Below are 23,596 nucleotides of genomic sequence, written 5' to 3'. Positions count from 1 at the left end.
ATAACCAGAGATATCTAACTTCTAGGCAAGGAATTTTGGAGTTTTTTGTGCTGATGATTACTGTCATTTTGTCAGACGTAAACTTCTAAATGTATAATGAAAGCAATTTATATTGTCTTTATTATTTTTCTTGCCTGCTTTTCCTGGGATCAGGAATCAGTAGGTTCTTCCTGTCCCAGACTAAGTACTTTCCTTCTAAGAATTTCTTCGTTGATACAGGATGGCTGCCGGCTAGACCTCATGTATTTATGCCCGTGTTCTGCCCCCTTCCGGCCTCTGCCTGAACCCGGTTCGCCGAGACGACCGGTGGTAGAATGATCTGAAATCACCAGTGCATTTACACATTAATTACTGTTTCCGAGAGTGGCCCAGGTCACCTTCCGGCGGAGTTCGGCCGGCCTTTGGAAGCCCGCGCGTATGCAGCGCAGGTCCACGGCCGGGGAGAACCGCGCGAGGGTGGTGCGGCAGCGCGAGGCCCGCAGGCTGGGCGCGGGGTGGCCCCGGGCTCCCGAGTGGGTGTGTCTTGTGTTGCTCTTACATGCAAGAGGCGGGTCGCGACACTGAGAAGTCAGCAATTTGTAGGGCGGAGGGCTACTGCTTTGAAAGGGAGGCAGAGGAGGGAGCGGGATTTCCCCGCCCCCGTTTCCCGCGGTCCAATCCTTTCGGCTTCTCCTCTCCTCGGCCGGCCGGCCCGGCCCCTAACCAGCTCAAACCCATTATGCGGTAGCGGCGGCCGGGTCTCTTTAAGGCCCTGCTGCGCCTGCGCCTTGGGCTCTCCTGACGCGGCCCGGCCGGACCAGGACTGGTGAGCGGACTGGCGGGGGTCAGTTAGTGAACGAAGCGGCGGGCCCCGAGGTGTGGGTCCAGACCAGAGGCGGCCTTGGGCTCTGGGAGCGCGGCGCTGGAGAGGAGCCGAGACGCGGCGGCGAGGCTGCCGGCTGGATGGGAAGTTGATGTTTACGGCGGAGTCCGCCCAACGTTTCCAAGGTGAGGGGCGCCGCGCCGGGCGGGCGGGCCGTGAGCCCGAGTTCCATGGGGCGCACGGCGGCGCCGAGGCGCGGCAAGAAGGGGCTGCCGCCAAAGTTGCGGCGCGAGCCGGGCCTACGCGCCCTACCGCAGCCGTGGCCCGGGACCCTCCGGGTGCTGGGGAAGAAACTCGCCAGGTGGCTTCCAGTGAGTCCTAGAGAAGAGGAGGGACGCGGCGGCTTCGGGAGCACTTCCTCGGACATCCTGAGGGCCATATTGACCCTTCTCCTTGCCCTCAAGGCCCGACGTCTCCTCTCTGGGCGACCTGAAGGGGCAGGACCGCCCGCGCCCCTTTCTTGCAAAGTTGGCGTCTTTATTTAGCCTCCGGGATTCTGGGCAAGGCCGTGTCTCTAGGCAGGTGATGGGGCAGCCAAGTGTGCTAGGTGACTCCTTAGGATGCACTTGGGGAGCGTTTGTAGCCGCCAGTGAATCACCTTATGACTAGCGGGGCAAGCCTCAAATTAACCGCAGAATTTCCGGTAGGTTGGATTGTGGTGGTGGTATTTGCTATAGAGTTGATGTGATTTCTTTGTGTCTTTTCGTTCTGTCTCTTCGGCGTCTTAGATCAACTCAGTTGGCATCATTTCACCGAAGAGTTAACCGAAACTTCTGGAATTGTTTCTTCCCATATACTCCTGTCTATTGCTCTTAGAGGTGGCTGTGAAAGCGTTTTTTTGCAAAGATATCTTTTCTTTCTGTTATCAGTCTAGAATAATAAACCCCTTTCTTTGCTGACAGAAAGAAATCCAGTGCTTCTTAGAGATGAAGAAAATTATATGATGGTGGTTTTTACGTTTGTTCTGGGCGCTATGTACTAGTAGCTTTTTTTGTTTAATTTTATTAGTCAACTTTCTTCCATTACCTTTTTTTCTAAAATGCTATTCTTAAAGCCTCTGAGAACTTTGTGTTAAAGAAATCTTAGGAAACTTAACTGAAGTATAATATACAGAAAATGTGCACAATCCTAAGTATGCAGGTAAAGAATTTTTGTAAAGTGTACACTAAAAGCTGATTTGAAGCCCTGAGCATGTGGGGGGGGGCTATTGATTTATAGTTTTACTCTGTGATCTAGTGTCTAAAACAGTGGTTCTCAATTTCGGCTACACATTAGAATCACATGGGGAGCTTTATATACATGCTGCTGCTAGGCCAAATGTATCAGAATCTCTGAGGGTAGATCCCAGGTAGCAACATTTAAACAAAATTTTTGTGTGATTGCATACAATAAGGTACACAGATCTTAAGGGTATAGCTTGGTTTTGCTGTGTATATACCTGTGTAACTAACACAAGGTACAGAGTATTGTGAAAACCCTAGAAAATTCCTTCGTATGCCTTTCTTTTACTTATTCTCTCTCTGCCCAGGGTCAACCACTGTTCTGATTTATTTTCCTACAGAGTAGCATCAGTATTTTCTAAAGCTGCCCAGGTGATTCCATTGTGCCTATCCAGTAAGCGGCCAAGATTGAAAACATTTGTTTGGGTGGACTGTTTGAGGTTATCTCTGCCGTCTCTGTCTTTCCTTTTGGCCTGGTCAGATTTTCCAGAGTATCTTCCAGTTTTCTGCTTGGGGGGCAGAAGTCTGGTTGCCAGTGTTCTGGGGACTCAGGAAAGAGGTCTGGGTAATGAGCCATAGAGCATTACATAGGGTCACATAATCAGCCTCTTTTTATTATTATACCTGTATTTTCCATCATGTATGGGTTACCCTCTTGAGAGAATAAATCTCTAGTCAGCTGCCATCTTGAGGGTCGGCCACTCAGCAGTTTGGAGGAGGAATGGGGTCTAGGTTGCTAATTGTTCAAATAGCTTTTACCTGATCCTTTCTTACATTAGTCTCCCCTCCCTCTCTTTGTTCTGGAAGTTCGAGACTTTTCCAGGATTTTGTAGTCTTAGTAGGGTTAGTTCTTAGCTGTCAGAGCACCTGGTTTGTAATTTGGCTGTCTTTAACAAAGTCAGTTACTTCTCAGCCATCGTCCAAAATCTTCTCTTGTCTCTTCCATTCTCCCTGCCCTTATCACTTTGTGTTCTAAAAGCAGAACAAAACATCATTTTCTTTATCCTTGCGTTAGTAGAGTTTTGGGAGGAAGCAAAATCAGATGTGTTCAATCTGCCATCTTAACCTGAAAGCCCATCATCTGTTTTCTGTTTTGCAAAAGTGCGTTGCCATCTGTTATTCAGTGATGTCTCCAATTTGTAGGGTTATGTCTTTAAAATTTCTTCACTGTTATCTAAATAGAGTGTCAGGAAGGCAGAGCACCTAAATATTGAGTCAAACTGTCATTTATGTAGAAGTCCAAAACTACTTTAGAGATGTACTAATTGTTCCAGAATTTTATAATCTCAGGATTGGAAATGATTGTAAAGATAAGCCAGTGTAATAAATTCTTTGGTATGTTCTGTAGTGGGAAACTTGTGGTAAAGGTATATTATTGACTTGGGAAATGGATTGGACTGTGGATCTCTGCAAAGAAGCTGGAAATCCATATGTGCATTAACCTTTAATTTTGAATGAATAATATATTGTATATTTATTATATATGAAAGTTATTAAAAAGTCATGGTTGGCGTTTCAATCAATAATACTTAAATTCAGCTACAATCATGGGAGAGGTAATACTCAGAATTTATTTTGAAAATATTGTATACCAGAAAAAATGAAAAACTATTGCTAAATTTGGCTTATAGTTAACTTAGAATGATAAATTACTTAAAACTAGTCAATTAAACCATTATATTAACCTCCTCTAATAGCTTTATTATTCCTTGCACTCTTTTTATTTTCTTTAAAACACTAAATGGCAGGTTTCTTAATGCTCTTTGAGACAGTTTTTACCATAGAGTTTGTGATGCAATGAAAATATTCTCAATATAAATTTGTTTTCTTAGGCTAAATTTATACAATTTATTCACCTTTAAATTAATATCTATCCTTTTCTGTTTTAAAATGTCCTTTTTTCATATATTTGTGATGCTAGGTAGTAGATGGGATTTTTTTGGTTATATTCTATAATGTTCTCATTTGACAAAATAAAAAGCTGGCAGCCTATGTTGCTCCTCAAATTAATTTTTGACAAGTTTTATAAAATATAAAAGTCTGCTAATCATTGCACACAATTTTCATTGGCCTTTTCTCTTTTCTACAGATTATTTTACTTTTATGTTTGAATATAAAATTTAGTATATTGATCAAAGAAAGCATTGGCAATTATTACTGTCTGTCTTTGGTGGTGTGATAGTCCTTCCTCACCTGTGGATAGAATTTGTTGCCTGTGGCTCCATTTGTTCATGCTCAGACAGGGTTATCCCATTTCTCATTATTGTGACTTGCCTTGTGTGTTTATTCGTTGTCATTTTTCTAACTATTTATTACTGTTAATGTACTTCAAGAGAGCCTTCCCTGCTTGTGCTGTGTGCAGTGTATAATTGGCCAGACAAAAACAATGTGGGTTTAGTGCTTGGTAATTGTTCTTTGTTCTGACCCAGCTTTCACAGTTGTACTATTGAAAGTGTTCCCTAAAGGTGGTTAAACTGGCTGTCATCTGGGTCTCCATTGTTGATGTTGCTATTCAGTGTCTTGTGAGTTCATGATTAGGGCTCTCTTGGCAACATCTGTTAGCTCCTGTGTTCTTGGAAGGGATCTCTGTGACAGATAGGAACAGACTGGCTTTATTATGGATCATTGCTCATTTTAGTTTTCATAGAAAGTTGCACTGATACTGAAGTTAGGAATTTTGTCTTACCTTTGAATTGTTCGAATTATCAGTTGCTATCTTTTTGGCCTGGTTCGAATATTTTGCTATGTCAGAAATGAATCCAGTTTCTCATAAATTAAGCTGTTATATTTGTGAAACAGTATTAACAGATACTGCATGAAAGTGTAGCTTTAATGAACAATTACATAATATATTTAAATGAGATACATGAAGAGAGAAAAATTTAGTATCTTAAGGTATACCAGAAATCAGTGTAATTTAGAAGATTAAGCCACAATTTGATGGTGAAAAGACCTTGAGGTAAATTCAGAATGCATTTTAGTGAATAAACCCATGAAAAATATAATGCCTTTGAGTATCTATTTGAAATACATGTAAGATATGAGCACAAAGTTAAGATTTAGGTTGGCTGCCTTTTTGAAAATGTCGAGAGGCTTCTTTTCTACTGCCAGATGAACAAGGTTATAAAGATTGTCAAGCTTGATGGTACATTTACGTTTAACATACACGATCAGAAAAATGAATCAGTAAAGAATCTAGAAATTTAATGAAATTATAAGCATTGTCAGTAAGTAGTTAAGAACCACTAAAGGTAACATATTTAACATCTGTGTGTCAAGCATAATACTAGGTGTTGGGATGATAATAGTGATCTAGCTACATAGACAAAATCCTTGCTCTCACAAAAAACAAGGGGATGTTTAGGGTATATCAAAAACAGTTGATATATTCTTGTTTCTGAGTGTGGTGATAATTTTTTTAAATTACATGATTCATTTGTTTTAAATCTGGAAGCTTTTTATAACTAGTAAGGAAAAACTCTGAAATAAAAGTTTTAAATCAGTATTTGTTTTACAACTTCTTGAGGTAAAATTTACCTATAGTGAATGCACAGCATTTAATTGTACAATCCAGTGAGTTTTGATAATTTATACACCTCTGTGAATCTCTCCCCTCCACCTCCGGTAATCCCTAATGGTTCCTTTAATCAGTTCCTGTTGTTCTGATATCTTTTACTACAGATTAGTTTTTCTTGTTCTTGAACTTCACATACATAGATTTATTCAGTGTGTATTCTCTTTTGTCTGGCTTTTTTTGTTCAATAATGTTTTTGAGATTCATCCATGTTGCTCATATCAATAGCTTTTTATTTTATTTTTATTTTTAAATTTTTTATTAAGGTATTATTGATATACTAGCTTGTTTTTTTAAAATCAGTGTGTAGCAGTCATTGTATAACACAATTTGTTTATCCATTCTCCCTTTTGGCTATTTTAAATAAAACTGTTATGAATACTTGACTACTAATCTTTATAGATACACACTTTCATTTTTTTTGGATACATAGCTAAGGGTGGAATTACTGGGCCATGGGGTAGATGTCTTTTCAACTTCAGAAGACATTGCCAAACAATTTTCCCAAGTGGTTTTACCATCTTATATTCTGACCAGCCATCTACAAAAGGGCTAGTTGAGTGACAAATCAGAGTTGAGTTTCAGAAAGATTATTCGGATACGATGGGGTACAGGACTTGAGATAGGAAAAATACACAGTAAAGTAATACAATTGAAAATTGATGTATTCTTGTTCCAAGGAGTTGGTACAGAGGGAAAGAATCTTAAGGATTCTAGAGCTGTGGTATGTGGGGTGAGGATAGGGGCATGGACAGGTGACATACATGTATGTGCCATAGGCTGCAGGATATTAGTGTGGCAGTCAATCATAGAGGGAACACAGTGGGGGCATAAATTTTGGAGGAAAGAGACAGTAATAATTCTGTTTTGTGAGTAGTAATTGGGGTGAAAGGAAGTAGATGAAGGAATGCTAGAAGTATGCATCATGAGGAGAAATCCCAGGCTGGAATCGAAACTTTGGGGGCTGTTGGCATTGGAGAAGCGAACTGATGAAGATGAGTCCACAGAAGAGCAGATTGCATAGCCACTGCAGAGGGAACCAGGAGAGTGATTTAACAGAAACAGAGAGAACGGAACTTTGGAGAATGAGCGAACATCTTGAGTATTGTTGAGTAACAAATTAAGTGCAGCCTTTTTGGAGGATAATTTTTTTACGTATATTTGTCAAAACTTAAAATACATTTGGTCCCCCAGGAATATTGTGTGGGTCCACTTATATGTGGAATTTTTTCAGTAAATATTTTGGAAAATTTTTGGAGATTTGTGACAGTTGTGACAAAAACGTTTCTCTAGCTTACTTTACTGTAATTATGTAGTGTATAATACATATAACATACAAAATATGTGTTAAACAACTCTGTTACCAGTAAGGTTTCTGGTCAACAGTAGCTATTTAGTAAAATGGCTTTTTATTTTTATTTAGTAAAAAGTTTTTGAAGAGTCAGAAGTTATATAGGAATTTTTGACTGTACAGGGTTTGGTGCCCCTAACTACATGATGTTGGAGTCAACTGTGTATTACTTAAATAGTTATACTTTACAGAGTAACTCCTAGAAAAACACGGAAGTATGGAAAGATGTGTTGAGGTATCATGGCACTTAGAGTATGGTAGCAAAAAATTGGAAACAACTCAAGTATCCATCAATGAAGGATTGGATAAATTAAATATGGTATAGGGTGTGTGTGTGTGTGTGCGTGTACACATGCATATGTATATACACTGTATTTGTATATGTAGTTTCCTTTTGCTGCTAGAACAGATTAATAAACCTAGTGACTTAAAACAAAAATTAAGTCTCTTACAGTTACAGAGGCCAGAAATTTTAAGTGTTTCGCTGGGCTAAAGTCAAGGTATCAGTAGGGCTGGTTCCTGGGGTTGAATTCATTTCCTTGCGTTTTCTAGCTTAGAGTTGCATTCCTCATATTCCTTTCATTGCAGTCATTGGCCTCTTCCTCCATCTTCAAAGCCAACAGCATAGCATCTTCAGATGGGCCCAACCCAGATAATTCAGGATACCTCCTCATCACAAAATCCTTAACCACATCTGCCAAGTTAGGGTAACAGTCACAGGGTCTGGGTATTACAATGAGGTGCTCTTTTAGGAGGCTACCTAAAAGGAGGCTGGGTAGCTACCACATAACACTAACAAGGATGGAAGATCAAGGTTCATTAAAAAAGTTCTCAAAGAAATATGTATAGTATGATTAAATTTTTGTTAATTAAAAAAAGGTATATACCCATATGTTGTTATATCTATAGAAATCTTGCTAGATGTATATGGTACTGGAGGCTGTCTTTAAAAGTGGGATTCCAGAGTACTATCTATTTTTTTCTGTGATATTTCAAATCTTAATATGCATTTTCTAATCAGAAAAATCCAGTAAATAAAAGAAGAGAGTATTGTACTGGGTCACATGTTGCAGAGAGATCAAGTAAGACAAGGACTGTGAGGTGTTAATTGGATTTAGCAACAGAGACTTTTAGTGATCAACCTTGTGTGCTGTCAAGGGGAGAAGCCAGTTTGTAGTGAAAAATTGGGAGGTGAGGAAGGAAAAACACTAAAAAGCTAAACATCTTTCCATTCTTAGCTAATGGGGGTGGCAGGATGCTGTGAGACTGGGGGTATCTAGCAGGATGCAAAACCCAGTGAGATTTTTATAAACAGCGTGTTTAAAAGTTGAGGGCAGAAACTGGGAACAGTAGATCACCTGAGTTCTAGGATAATTCAAAGAGGCCTGTGGTCTTCTGACTTTATATAAAGACCCACTTGCCTGTAGCATGTGAGACCTAGACAGGTATGGATATGGGTAGTAGTTAAGTTTATAACATTCTGGTTTTCTTTAACATTATCAGATTTAAAAAATCTCTTACAATCCTAAATGCTCCTTTGGCATCTTCTGAAAGTCTACAGTTACGGTGTTAACTATGTAAATTTAGTCTTCCTAATATAGTCTCATTGTGTTGCTTTGTCCCAAAAACTTCTGATCATTTCTGTAGTCTAGTTTGTAAGTGTCAGGGAATAAGACCTTAGTTTTCTAGTGCAGTATCTCGGGGATTATTTTTCTCTAGTCACTGAAACTAATCATTGCATAAAAAATCTTCTTATATAAGTTTGTACTAATTCTTTTGACTCTGGAATCTTATAACAGGAAAACATTGGCAATATCATTCACTCCAGCCTTTTTTCAAGTTCCTGACAAGGTTTAAAGAGCTAAAATAACTTGGGAAAGCCCCACACATCTTGTTAATAGAACCTGGTACTCTTACCTTGTTAAGATGCTTAAGACATTTTTTAAAATTGTTTCATTGATACTTATTATACTTGTGCTAGGATTTCCTGAATTTGTATACGTGTACTTCTGTTCAATTTTGATTAACAAACATTTCTCCCCTCATAATTTAATCGTTATTCCTTTACCAGTATCAATGCAATTAAATTAATTAACATAACTAGCATTAAAATAGAATCTTTAGAGCTTTGTCATGATCTGTGTACTATTTACCCATTTGGTGAATTATGTTGAAGATTCTTGTTGCCATTTTAAGATTTTTCAAAACAGTGGTAATTCATTTTTATTTTATATTAGGTATGGAGTGACAGTGATTAACACACTGCTTGACACAGTGCTTAATGTATTGTGTATACTAAATAAAAAGTTTGTATAATATATATATTTTAAGAGGTACTTGTTCTGCAATTGGGCTTTTTTCAAACCAGATTGAGACCTAAGGAAACAGGTTTAGTACTCTTCCTGCTGCCAGGAAAAAATTGTGTGTGGATATACTTTTTTTTTTTAAAAAACAGTTTTGTGTTTGTGACAATGGAAGATTGAGATCAGGGAACAGACTTAGTTCTTCACCCATTACCTTGAACACCTTTGCTATAAGCAATTTTATGTGCCATTCAAAATGATCAGATTTTAGTTTTCTAGTGCTCTTATTCAGTGTATTTTAGACTGCATTCTTCCCTCCCAGTTTTAATACAAAAATATTTGTGAGGAAATTACATTTTAATCTGGTAATACAATAAAATTATTTCCCATAGTAATTGCTATTTCTGTGAAGGAAAACGACCTAGTTTTTTTGGGAATTTAGTAAGATGCTGTATCACAGAGAATTTCATTATGATTAAGAACTGATGGCTGCAAAGACAAATTTGTCATGGTTAGTAGAAAGAACAGGCATTTTGCATTGTAGTTTTCCTTGTCATTTGACCTTGTTGGGTCTGTACTGTTCCTTTATCAGAAAAATGTGTGTTTTCATATTTACTGTGCCAAGTTAGTCATGAGGAATGAAAATAATAATACATATGTCTGAACAGTGCCTGGTATATGTTTTTGATAGTCAAAAATAGATACTGTGACTTTGTGATTATGATATTCTTAAAAGAAGACTAAGAAAAGGCAGAAAGCACAATATAACTTACAAGGAAGATGTGATAGCAGGACTAGTTTCAGTTTTGTATTCAGTTTTGAATTTCCAGAATTGCTTATCAGATTACCAGCACTACCTATAAGTCAGGTTTCTCATATGTTAATATGAGAAATTACATCTGCTTCATAAAGTTGCTTTTTGATGCATTGTATGTGCTTAAAAATATTGATAATCTTATTTTTTGGATGGTTAGGTTGGCCTAGTAGCAGAAGAGATTCTGCATTTGTATAATTCTTTTATATAGATTGTGTTTGTTGAAGTGTATGTCATTAAATAAGATATTTTTAGCATGAACAAAACTTAGATCCATAGGTCATGGTAATTTTGTTACTTGTCAGGGTAGTTTAAAGAGTCACTGTTTCTTTTTAAGAAATAAATGTGACCTAGCAGTGAATAAACTGAATATTTACTAAAAGGAAAAATCTTTCAATATTGGGTAGTAGATGAAATGGCCAGTTAAAATATTTCACTGAATTTTTGAATAACACATTATTGCTGTCCTTAAATCCTCTTCCCCTAGTTTTTTGGAGGGGATCATCCTACCTTTGTTTGAATATGTAAATATAAAAGAAAATTAATCTTATTGAACAATTGGTATTTGTAAAAACAGTGGAAACGTTAGTAGCATAAAGGCACTTATGGATTGCCAAGAATGGAATGATGGAGTGGGAGGAGAGGAGATCAGCTAGAATCTTTTGTCAGTGTGACCAAAACTATTCCATAATACTTTGAACCCTTTACTTCTTCCAAAGGATGCAGAAGTACTTGTCTCTTTTATGTACTTCCGTATTATCTTGTATATACTTTTCTTTGGCATTTGTCACATTGTTTTGTAATTGTTCCCATGTTTGTCTTCTTACACATGAGCACAGGTCAAGACAGGAACCATATTATGTCTTACTTGTCTTCTCACTCAATGTCTAGCCCTATACCTATGCTTAGTAAGTGTTTGTTGAATAAAACTGATAGGGCTTTAGTGGAGGTAAAGAGTTTAGAAGGAACATTAAATCCCTCAAGCTGAGCTAGCCAGATTTTTGTGTCATTGTTACGTAGCATGTAAAGGCTACCCTGTTTGTTGTGAAGAGTAGTCATAGTAAGCTTCTGAAGTACTAATGCTGCTTTGGCTGTAGGAGTTTGGCACTGATTTTGAAGTCATGGCATTTGGCTTCTACTTATCTATTATTGTTCTCTGGGGCTTGGGTTAGGAAAGAATGTTTTCTGTGAAATTTTAATTTGACTCCTAGGCATATTAACTGAAGCTAAATTTTCTCTTTTCATTTTTCAAAATATGTAAGCATTATAAAAGACCCTAATGGCCTTCTAACTGAGGATTTTGCTGGTATACGTAGCAGGAGGCAGTACTTAGTTACATCGTAATGGATTATTTTTATTTATAGATAATGGAGAGAGCATAAAATACTGCAGATACCTAATTTTAGAATGTCTGGGTTTAAGTCTCACTTTTAGTATTTATTAGTAAGTGTAGCCTCTCCAAACCTGTTTTCTTATTTGGAAAATTCTTGATTCCTTTACGTGAACTCCAAACACCTCCTGCCAGGTAACATCAAAGCACTGGTTATCCAGTCTCAGTAAATGACACTATCAGTTGCTCAAGTCAGGGTAGATGGCACTGTTGATTTTTCTTTCTCCCTCATTCTCTACATCCACTTAATCATAGTCATTTTGTTTCCATACCTACAATATTATCTTGCATACATCTGATGTTTTTTGTCTCTGCTGTTCTTCCCTCACATAGCCTAAGCCTCAATTATTTCTCTACATTCTGTAACAGTCTCCTGCCTAGTCCCCCAACTTCTGCTATACTACCATCCTAGTGAACTACAAATGTTGACTGTAAAGTGTAGTGCCCCTTAATCTCCTCCACCCTCCCCACCAACCATCCCCAGCCCTCCCCCATTGGTAACCACTAGTTCCTTCTCCGTGTCCCTGAATCTACTGCTTTTTTGTTCCTTCTGTTTCACTTTGTTTTAATACTCCACAAATAAGTGAAATAATTTCATATTTGTCTTTCTCTGCCTGACTTATTTCACTGAGCATAATACCCTGTAGATCCATCCATGTTGTTGCAAATGGCAGGACTTCCTTTATTTTTATGACGGAATAATACTCCATTTCATATGCGTGTCACATTTTCTTTGTCCATTCATCTATTAATAGACATTTAGGTCACTTCCATATCTTGGTTATTGTAAATAGTGCTCCAATAAATATAGGGGTGCATATATCTTTTCGAATCAGGGATTTGGTTTCATCAGTTAAATTCTTGGGAGTGAAATTCCTTGGTCAAATTGTATTTCTATTTTTAGTTTTTTGAGAAACCTCCATATTGCTTTCCACATGAGTTGCACCATTTTACATTCCCACCAACAGTGTAGGACGATGCCCTTTTTCCCTCATACTCGTCAGCATTTGTTGTTTGTTTTGGAAAGTGAACATCCTAACTGGTGTGAGGTGATACCTCACTGTGGTTTTTATTTGCATTTCCCTGATTATTAGCAATGTGGAACAGCTCTTCATGTGCCTGTTGGCCATTTGTATTTCTTCTTTGGAGAAATGTCTATTCAGGTCCTCCACCCATTTTTTTATTGGGTTATTTGTTTTTTGGGTGTTGAGGCAAATGAGTTCTTTATATATTTTGGATCTTAACCCTTTATTGGATAAATTGTTGACAAATATATTCTTCATGCTGTAATATGCCTTTTTGTTTTGCTGATGGTGTCCTTTGCTGTACAGAAGCCTTTTAGTTCGACGTAGTTACATTTATTCATTTTTGTTTTTATTTCCCTTGCCTGAGGAGATGTGTTTGGGAAAAAGTTGCTCATATTTATATTCAAGAGATTTTTGCTTATGTTTTCTTATATGAATTTTATGGTTTCATGACTTATATTCAGGTCCTTGATCCTTTTCAAGTTTACTTTCAAGTATGGAATTAGACACTAATCCAGTTTCATTTTCTTACATGTAGCTGTTCAGTTTTCCTGATACTAGTTGTTGATAAGGCTGTCTTTTCCCCATTGTATATTCATGGCTCTTTTATTGTATATTAATTGGTCATATATGTGTGGGTTTATATCTAGACTCTATTCTGTTCCATTGATTTATGGGACTGTTCCTGTGCCAGTAACAAATTGTTTTGATTACTGAGGCTTTGTAATAGAGCTTGAAGTAAAGGAGTATAATACCCCCAGCTTTGTTGTTCTTAGGATTGCTTTCGCTATTTGGGGTCTTTTGTGGTGCCTTATGAATTTTAGAACTATTTGTTCTAGTTCGTTGAAAAATGCTGTTGGTGTTTTGATGGGGATTGCATTGAATCAGTAGATTGCTTTAGGAAGGATTGCCATTTTGACGTTATTAATTTTTCCTATCCATGAGCATGGGATGTATTTCTATGTATTGTCTTCTTTAATTTCTATCATGAGCATCTTTTAGTTTTCAGAGTAAAGGTCTGTTACCTACTTGGTTAAATTTATTCCTGGGTATTTTATTCTTTTTGATGCAACTGTAAATAGGATTGTTTTTCTGAATTCTCTTTCTCCTAATTTGTTGTTAGCATATAGGAATGCAACAAATTTCTGTGTATTAATTTTGTATCCTGCAACCTTGTTGAATTTAGTTATTCATTCTAATAGTTTTTTTTATTAAGGTATCATTGATATACAGTCACATGAACAACATTGTGGTTACTAGATACCCCCAATTATCAAGTCCGCACCACGTACCGCATTAGAGTCACTGTCCATAATCATAGTAAGATGCTGTAGAGTCACTACTTGTCTTCTCTTTGCTATGGTTCGTTCCTACATTATGTGTGCTAATCATAATGCCATTTAAGGTCTTTGATCCTTTTCGAGTTTACTTTCCTCCCTTCCCACCCACCTTCCCCCATCCCTTTCCCTTTGGTAACTGTTAGTTCATTCTTGGGTTCTGAGTCTGCTGCTGTTTTGTTCCTTCAGTGTTTTTTTTTTTTTGAGAGGGCATCTCTCATATTTATTGATCAAATGGTTGTTAACAACAATAAAATTCTGTATAGGGGACTCAATGCTCAATGCACAATCATTAATCCACCCCAAGCCTAATTCTCGTCAGTCTCCAATCTTCCGAAGCATAATGAACAAGTTCTTACATGGTGAACAAATTCTTACATAGTGAGTAAGTTCTTAAATGGTGAACAGTACAAGGGCAGTCATCACATAAACTTTTAGTTTTGATCACGCATTATGAACTATAAACAATCAGGTCAAATATGAATTTTTGTTTGATTTTTATACTTGATTTATATGTGGATCCCACATTTCTCCCTTTATTATTATTATTATTATTATTTTTAATAAAATGCTGAAGTGGTAGGTAGATGCAAGATAAAGGTAGAAAACATAGTTTAATGTTGTAAGAGAGCAAATGTAGATGATCAGGTGTGTGCCTGTAGACTAAGTGTTAATCCAAGCTAGACAAGGGCAATAAAACATCCACGGATGCAGATTTCTCTTAAAACAGGGTACTTGTCATTCTCTGCATGGCTTATTTCACTGAGCATAATACCCTCTAGCTCCATCCAGGTTGTTGCAAACGGTAGGATTGGTTTTCTTCTTATGGCTGAATAATACTCCATTGTGTATATGTGCCACATCTTCATTATCTATTCATCTACTGATAGACATTTAGGTTTCTTCCATTTCTTTGCTATGTAAATAGTGCTGCGATAAACATAGGGGTGCATATGTCTTTTTGAATCTGAGATCCTGTAATCTTAGGGTAAATTCCTAGGAGTGGAATTGCTGGCTCAAATGGTATTTCTATTTTGAGTTTTTTGAGGAAACTGCTTTCCACAATGTTTGAACTAATTTACATTCCCACCAACAGTGTAGGAGTGACCCCCTTTCTCCACATCCTTGCCAGCATTTGTTTTGTTTGTCTTTTGAATATTGGCCATCCTAACCACTGTGAGATGATATCTCATTGTGGTTTTAATTAGCATTTCTCTGATGTTTAGTGGTATGGAGCATCTTTTCATGTGTCTGTTGGCCATCTTATTTTTTGGAAAACTGTAAGGAGAGTGAGTATCAAAGATAGGGATGCATTGAATCTGTAGATTGCTTTAGGCAGGATGGCCATTTTGACAATGTTAATTCTTCCTATCAATGAGCACGGAATGTGTTTCCGTTTATTGGCATCGTCTTTAATTTCTCTCATGAGTGTCTTGTAGTTTTCATGGTATAGGTCTTTCACTTCCTTGGTTAGGTTTATTCCTAGGTATTTTATTCTTTTTGATGCAATTGTGAATGGAATGTTTTCCTGATTTCTCTTTCTGCTAGTTCATTGTTAGTGTATAGGAATGCAACAGATTTCTCTATATCCTGCAACTTGGCTGAATTCAGATATTAGTTCTAGTAGTTTTTGAGTAGATTATTTATGGTGTTTTATGTACAATATCATATCATCTGCAGTGACAGTTTAACTTCTTCCTTACCAATCTAGATATCTTTTATTTCTCTGTGTTGTCTGATTGTTGTGGCTAGGACCTCCAGAACTATGTTGAGTAAAAGTGGGGAGAGTGTGCATCCTTGTCTTGTTCCCGATCTTAGAGGAAAAGCTTTCAGCTTTTCACTGTTAAGTATTATGTTGGCTGTGGGTTTGTCATGTATGGCCTTTATTATGTTGAGGTACTTGTCCTCTAAACCCATTTTGTTGAGAGTTTTTATCATGAATGGATGTTGAATTTTGTCAAATGCCTTTTCACCATCTATGGAGATGACCATGTGATTTTTGTCCTTTTTATTGATGTGGTGGATGATGTTGATGGATTTTCAAATGTTAAGCTTGAATTTATGTTAAATGTTAGATTTTTAAATGCAAGGTACCATCCTGGCATCCCTGGAATATATCCCACTTGATCATGATGTTGCTTTTGTTTTTTTGAGTATTTTTGCATTGGTGTTCATCAGGGTTGTTGGTTTGTAGTGTTCTTTTTTTTGTGATGTCTTTGGTTTTGGTATTAGAGTGATGCTGGCTTCATACAATGAGTTTGGAAGTATTCCCTCTTTTATTTTTTGGAAGACTGTAAGGAGAATGAGTATTATGTCTTCTCTAAATGTCTGATAAAATTCAGCGGTGAAGCCCTCTGGTTCGGGAGTTTTGTTCTTGGGTAGTTTTTTGATTACCACTTCAATTTCATTGCTGGTGATTGGTCTATTCAGATTTTCTGTTTCTTCCTGGGTCAGTCTTGGAAGGTTGTATTTTTTTAGAAAGTTGTCCATTTCTTCTAGTTTATCCGGTTTGTTAGCATATAATTTTTCATAGTATTCTCTAATAATTCTTTGTATTTCTGTGGTGTCTGTAGTGATTTTTGCTTAATCATTTCTAATTCTGTTTATATGTGTAGATTCTCTTTTTTTCTTGATAAGTCTGGCTAGAGGCTTATCTATTTTGTTTATTTTCTCAAAGAACCAGCTCTTGGTTTCATTGATTTTTTTCCTGTTGTTTTATTCTTCTCAATTTTATTTATTTCTTCTCTGATCTTTATTATGTCCCTCCTTTTACTGACTTCGGGCCTCATCGTTCTTCTTTTTCCAGTTTCAATAATTGTGACTTTAGACTATTCATTTGGGATTGTTCTTCCTTCTTTAAATAGGCCTGGATTGCTATATACTTTCCTTTTGAACTGCCTTCGCTGTGTCCCACAGAAATTGGGGCTTTGTGCTCTTTTCATTTGTTTCCATATATTGCTTGATCTCTGTTTTAATTTGGTCATTGATCCATTGATTATTTAGGAGCATGTTGTTAAACCTCCATGTGTTTGTGAGCCTTTTTTTTTCTTTGTACAATTTATTTCTAGGTTCATACCTTTGTGATCTGAGAAGTTGGTTGGTAGAATTTCAGTGTTTTCGAATTTGCTGAGGCTCTTTTTGTGGCCTAGTATGTGATCTATTCTGGAAACTGTTTCCTGTGCACTTGAGAAGAATGTGTATCCTGCTGCCTTTAGGTGGAGTATTCTGTAGATTCCTGTTAGGTCCATCTGTTCTAATGTGTTGTTCAGCGCCTCTGCATCCTTAATTTCTGTCTGCTTGATCTGTCCTTTTGAGTGAGTGGTGTGTTGAAGTCTCTAAAATGAATGCATTGCACTCTATTACCCCTTTTAATTCTGTTAGTATTTGTTGTACATAATGGGGTTCTCCTGTGTTGGGTACATAGATATTTATAATGGTTATATCTTCTTGTTGAACTGATGCCTTTATCATTGTATAATGTCTGTCTTTGTCCGTTGTTATTTTCTTTGTTTTGAAGTCTGTTTTGTCTGATAGAAGTATTACAACTCCTGCTTTTTTCTCGCTATTAGTTTCATGAAATATCTTTTTACATCCCTTCACTTTAAGTCTGTGGGTCTTTGGGTTTGATGTGAGTCTCTTGTACACAGCATATAGATGCATCTTGCTTTTTTATTCGTTCTGTAACTCTATGTCTTTTGATTGGTGCTTTCAGTCCATTTATATTTAGTGATTATCGATAGATACGTACTTATTGCCATTGTAGGCTTTGGATTAGTGGTTACCAAAGATTCAAAGGCAGCTTCTTTACTATCTAGCAGTCTACCTTAATAACTCACTTATTATGCTATTATAAACACAATCTGAAGACTCTTTTTTTTCCTTCCTTCTTTTTCTTCCTCCTCCTCTTTTTATATGTTAGGTGTCATATTCTTTACTCTTTGTGTATCCCTTGACTGACTTTGTGGGTAATTGATTTCATTTTGTATTTGGTTAGTATTCTATTGATCTACTTCCTTTGCTGTGATTTTATTTTCTCTGGTGACAGCTATTTAGCCTTAAGTCCACTTCCCTCTAGATCAGTCCCTTTAGAGATGGTTTGTGGGAGGTAAATTCCCACAACTTTTGCCTATTTTGTAATTGTTTAATTCCTCCTTCAAATGTAAATGATAATCTTGCTGGGTAGAATATTCTTGGTTCCAGGCCCTTCTGTTTCATTGCATTGAATATATCATGCCACTCCCTTCTGGCCTGTAAGGTGTCTATTGAAAAGTCTGATGATTACCTGATGGGTTTTCCTTTGTAGGTGATTATTTTTCTCTCTCTGGATGCTTTTAATACCCTGTCCTTGTCTTTGATATTTGCCATTTTAATTATTTTAATTATTATATGTCTTGGTGTTGTCATAGGCGACTCTTGGAGTGGTCTCAGGCGAGCAGTGTAGATGTCATCTGGGAGGACAAAGTCCCTTCCTGCTTCTGGTTGCAGTGCTTTTCTCCACTGTCTGTGCTAGTTAACCATGCACAGTGAGTGGCCTCTGGGGCAATCCCCTGAACTGCCATGGGTGGTGCTGCCCTCCTGCTGCCCTTGGCAATGGCAGGGGTCGCAGATGAGTGGCACAGGTTTTTGCAGGGAAGGCAAAGCCCTTTTGTGTTTCCTGGTTGCTGTGCCTGTCTCCATTGTCTGTCCGTGCAGGGAGTGGCTTCTGGATTAATTCTGTAAGGTGCTGTAGGCGGAGTGGCCCTTGGGATGTCCTGTGGTGATGGTGGGGGTCGCAGCCAAGTGACCCATGTGTTTGCAGGGAGGGCAAAGCCCTTTCATGCTTCCTGGTTGCCATGCCTGTCTCCGCTCTCTGGGTGGGTTAGTCATGCACAGGGAGAAGCCCCTGTGTTAAGCTGCATAGTTGCTGTAGGTGAGGCTGCCCTCTGGCTGGTCTGCAGCAATGGGGGGAACAGTGGGCTTGCACGCAGGTGCCAGCTGGGAGGAATGAGTGGCAGGCTGCTTATCATGGTGACGGACCTTGGGGCTGCATAGCCAACTGGGGTCATCGAGCGCCTGAAGCTCCTGAAAGTTCCCAGCCTTGTGGGCTGAATGTCCTGGGACGATTTTGTCCACCTATTCCTTCTCCTAAACCCTCGACCCTTTAGCAGCCCTCTCACTATTGGGAAATCTTTCAAAGTGCCTGCTGTTCTTTTCTCCCAGTGTAGCTGGTTGTGGGAATGTGTTTGCAGTCTTAGTCTCTGACTTGGGTTTTCAGCCCCTCTTACGCTCCAGTGCACCATGCAATGTGGGTCTGTGCTCCTGGGGTAGATTTATATAGCTGGGTATTTAGCAGTCCTGTGCTTCCACTCCCTCCCTGCTCTGATTCTCTTCCTCTCGCCGTGATCTGGGGTGGAGGGAGTGTTCGGGTACCTCCCAGTCTGGGCTTTTTTACTTTACCCTTTTCCATGAGATGTTCACTTCTCCCAGATCTAGACTGGCTGGTGTACTCTTACTTCTGGTCACTCTTTTAGGAATAGTTGCATCTGCTGTATTTTCAAAATACATGAGGTTTTTGGGAGGAGATTTCTGCCACACCTCTCACGCCACCATCTTTTTTTCCTCAAGTCTGAAGGGTAACATTTTTCTATAAATTTTACATTAGGTTTTCTGCTTTAAAATATAATGTGCTTTTAAGATGTAAATTAGTTCCATCTTCACAGTTGAATTTGTAATTGTAACTCTAGAGAAGGGCAATAGGATAACAAACAAAGGTAGGCAGGCTATCCTGGTGTCTGTCATGGCTTCTACCATTTAAAGGAAGTTCTGGCTAAATTATTCTTTGGCTCTTACTTGACTTTTTGCCCTAAGGCACTGTGCTGCTTGAATGCTTGGGGGAAACATCTGTTGCCTGGGAGTCTAAATGGTCTGCCCCATGCTTCTTTTGTTTTTTGTGTGTTTTTTTTCCCCGTCCTTCCAACTTCTTTTCTTTTTATTTATTTTTTAAAATTTTTTATTAAGGTATGATTGATATACACTCTTATGAAAGTTTCACATGAAAAAACAATGTGGTTACTACATTTACCCATATTATCAAGTCCCCATCCATAGCCCAATGCAGTCACTGTCCATCAGTGCAGCAAGATGCCACAGATCCACTATGTGCCTTCTCTGTGCTACACTATTCTCCCTGTGATCCCCTACACAATGTGTACTAAACATAATACCCCTCAATCCCCTTCTCCCTCTCTCCCCACCGGTCCTCCCACACCCCTCCCCTTTGGTAACCACTAGTTCATTCTTGGAGTCTCTGAGTCTGCTGCTATTTTGTTCCTTCAGTTTTGCTTCATTGTTATGCTCCACAAATGAGGAAAATCATTTGGCATTTGTCTTTCTCTGCTTGGCTTATTTCACTGAGCATAATGTCCTCCAGCTCCATCCATGTTGTTGCAAATGGTAGGCTTTGTTTCTTTCTTATGGCCGAATAGTATGCCATTGTGTATATATACCACATGTTCTTTATCCATTCATCTGCTGATGGACACTTAGGTTGCCTCCATATCTTGGCTATTGTAAAAAGTGCTGCAATAAACATAGGGGTGCATATGTCTTTTTGAATCTGAGAAATTGTATTCTTTGGGTAAATTCCTAGGAGTGGAATTCCCAGGTCAAATGGTATTTCTATTTTTAGTTTTTTGAGGAACCTCCATATTGCTTTCCACAATGGTTGAACTAGCTTACATTCCAACCAGCAGTGTAGGAGGTTTCCCCTTTCTCCACATCCTCGCCAGCATTTATTGTTCTTAGCCTTTTCGATGCTGGCCATCCTTACTGGTGTGAGGTGATATGTCATTGTGGTTTTAATTTGCATTTCCCTGATGATTAGTGATGTGGAACACCTTTTCATGTGTCTGTTGGCCATCTGAATTTCTTCTTAGGAGAACTGTCTCTTCATATCCTCTGCCCATTTGTTAATCGGGTTATTTGCTCTGCCCCACACTTCTTTTCCTTAAGTCTCACATTTCATCCTTGCTTGTCTTTCTTGGGGGTTCTTTCCTCAACAGTATTCTTTTATCCTTTTCATAATACCATTTCCAAGGGAGGTATTTTTTTAAATGGGAAAGTTATTGAAAATGTAAAGAAAATGAAGATATATCTACGTTAATAAAACTCTTGCCCCTGTTCAATACTTTGTCTTAGAAGTTGCAGCCTCATGTTGAGTGGCTTAACTATGAGCTTAGAATCCCTTTTCTATTTCATCTTTTCTTCACATTAAACTTTCCTGTTGGGTTGAGGTGGAGAAAGTTGAGGTGGAGGGATAGAAAGGGTGAGTCATGTAGGTATGTAGGTGAGGAAGAAAGCCTTGGGTAACCCATGAGGAGGCTAGTATCTGCTGAGATTGTCTGGGTGGGATTTTTATCTGTAGGCATGTTTAATTTGTGTATGAATTGCTGTATATAAAACCAAGATTAGCCAAGAAACACTGATCTAGAAAACAATTTATAATACATTAGTCATTTACTTTTAAATAAAATTTATCATCTTCTCTAAAAGTACTTCATAGTTTGTAGCTTTTAAATGTCTAGGCATTTCACAACCAAGAAGCTCTTTTTATGATAGTTTTTAAAAAGCACAATCCCTTAAAAAACTGGTTATATCTTATTTTGTAAACTAATTAAGGTTTAATTTTATATAGGTATGCAAATGTGTTAATTATTCACATTGTTTTTAATTAATGAAGTGATAATGCCTTGTTTGGATATTATTTATGTATATTTTGTATATTTGTATATGTATATTACATATATCATTAAATATTGGAGATGACCAGCTAAAAGAGAAACTCATCTTCAATCAAAAACCCAGGACATTCAGCTCTGCTGGTTGCTGCTTTGTTGGAGCCAGTGGTAGGGATTATCTGCTCTTTCTAGGCATCCCATCAATTTCTGAATAGTTCTTACAGTTGACCCTTGAGTAATGCAGGGGTTAGGGGTGCCAAACCCCGATGCAGTCAAATCTGCATATAACTTTTGACTCTCCCCAAAATTAAGTACTAATATCTTCGGTTGATTTTATGGTAGTAAATGATAAAATAGACTAGTATTTACATTGCATTCGTGACGTACCTAATTATTCTTAATTTTTTTTTTTTTATGTTGCTAGGCTCTGGTGGTTTGTTTGTGAATTTTTTCAAATTGCAGACCTTCAAAAAAATTTCCCAATACAGTGAAGAAAATTCACATACAAGTGTACCTGTGCAGTTCAAACCTGTGTTGTTCAAGGATCAACTATATTTGAAAATTGTACCTTGAATCTCTCTCATTTTAACTTAACCATTTATCATAATTTTGCTTTAGAATTCATCCCTTTTCTATAAAAAGACTCTGTAGTGGTTTGGAGAGAGGTATGTGTCTTAGTACATCTTATTTTTGCTAAGCAAACCCAGGTTTTTTTGTTGAATTGTTAGTCATGTCAGATTTCCCTATCTTTATCACCTAATGAACATGTTTAATTATGCATATATTACATAGCTTTAATACATATATGTAACCAAAATAAAAATTTCATAAGACAGCGTATCTTTATATTTTCTATTGTTTTCATTTTTAAAGAATGCTGGTGTTACCTATTACATTTATTTTATCACTCCCTGATGGTTTTCAGCCTGTATTTTGGAAAATACTTGCCCTAGTTTGTTCATTCTGCAGAACTGAAATAGTTTCTAAAAGCCGGATGTTAGGATAATTGTTTCTAAAACAGGTTTTACATTCATCACCTCAAATAAAATATTCTGCTGGTGGTTAAGTAAAACCTAACAGGATTAGCAATATCTTGGTAATGAATAGAGTATAACTAATATATATGCAATTTTTATCCTCAGGTGGCGACAGACAAGGTTGCAGAAAAGCTGAGTTCTACTCTCTCATGGGTGAAGAACACAGTATCACATACAGTCAGTCAGATGGCCGGTCAGGTGGCGAGTCCATCTGCTTCATTACACACTACATCCTCATCTACCACACTATCAACGCCAGCCCTTTCACCATCTTCCCCATCACAGTTGAGTCCAGATGACTTAGAACTCCTGGCTAAACTGGAGGAACAAAATAGGTGAGTGAGGTAGCTTGGTTTTTTTTCTCTCTATTTATAAAAACTCAACCAATCATATATATGTATATAGGCCATAATCAAAATTTTAAATACTAACTGATATTAAAAATGTTTATTTTCCAGTTTTTGGTATCAAAATTACTTAACAAAAGTATTCAAGTCTCCTTTGGAGAAGTTGGTGTTTAAAGTGAGGTTGGACTAAAATTTTCTTCTGGCTCAGATAGCTTTAGAGATTTGTTTTCTTAATACAGCACATTCCCTAAATTCTTCCTTAATTGTAGAAGAAGTTGTAAGGCAAATAAAACTGCCATTTAGCTTTAAATTCTTACATAGTCCCCTTTGGTTAAGAAGTAAAATAGTTTATAATGGGTGTCTGATTCGTGGTTTAGAGTGAGAAATCTTTTCATGAATTTATTCATGGAAGGCAAATTATCCTCTTCTCTTAGTGGGTGTAAAACAGAATAGTGGTCTACTCTGCTAGGAATGTGTACTCTGCTGGACCCTATGTGTCCTTTCACTGTATTAGTATCAGAAGCTTTTTAGGACATCAGCTGTGCAACTTGTGTGTTCAATCAAGATATGTACCACCATTGGCTTTAAGGGTACTAGTGGAGATAACTTCTACAGCTTTTT

The 23,596-nt window shown here is 37.7% G+C and overlaps 1 protein-coding gene and 1 pseudogene across 7 annotated transcripts in view; both read left to right on the top strand.

The window, feature by feature from the left end:
- The window catches only part of LOC140848596 (uncharacterized), a 29,406-nt pseudogene extending 28,597 nt beyond the window's left edge, over positions 1-809 (top strand).
- Positions 485-23,596, top strand: part of EVI5 (ecotropic viral integration site 5) — a 219,898-nt gene continuing 196,786 nt past the window's right edge. Inside the window, exons 1-2 of one of the 7 annotated variants that reach the window (XM_073234284.1) lie at positions 485-987; positions 22,734-22,963. In XM_073234284.1, coding sequence (XP_073090385.1) covers positions 22,815-22,963 — 149 coding nt within the window. In that variant the 5' untranslated portion in view covers positions 485-987; positions 22,734-22,814. Of the gene's footprint in view, positions 988-22,733; positions 22,964-23,596 lie in introns of those variants that run through there. The other 6 variants (XM_036998074.2, XM_036998073.2, XM_036998077.2 and 3 more) reach the window with 6 other exon arrangements.

The sequence above is a fragment of the Manis javanica genome, chromosome 4 (assembly GCF_040802235.1).
Source record: "Manis javanica isolate MJ-LG chromosome 4, MJ_LKY, whole genome shotgun sequence".
NCBI classification, from domain to species: domain Eukaryota; kingdom Metazoa; phylum Chordata; class Mammalia; order Pholidota; family Manidae; genus Manis; species Manis javanica.
Note: the sequence above shows the minus strand (reverse complement) of the source record. Positions and strands in the feature narration are given on the sequence as shown.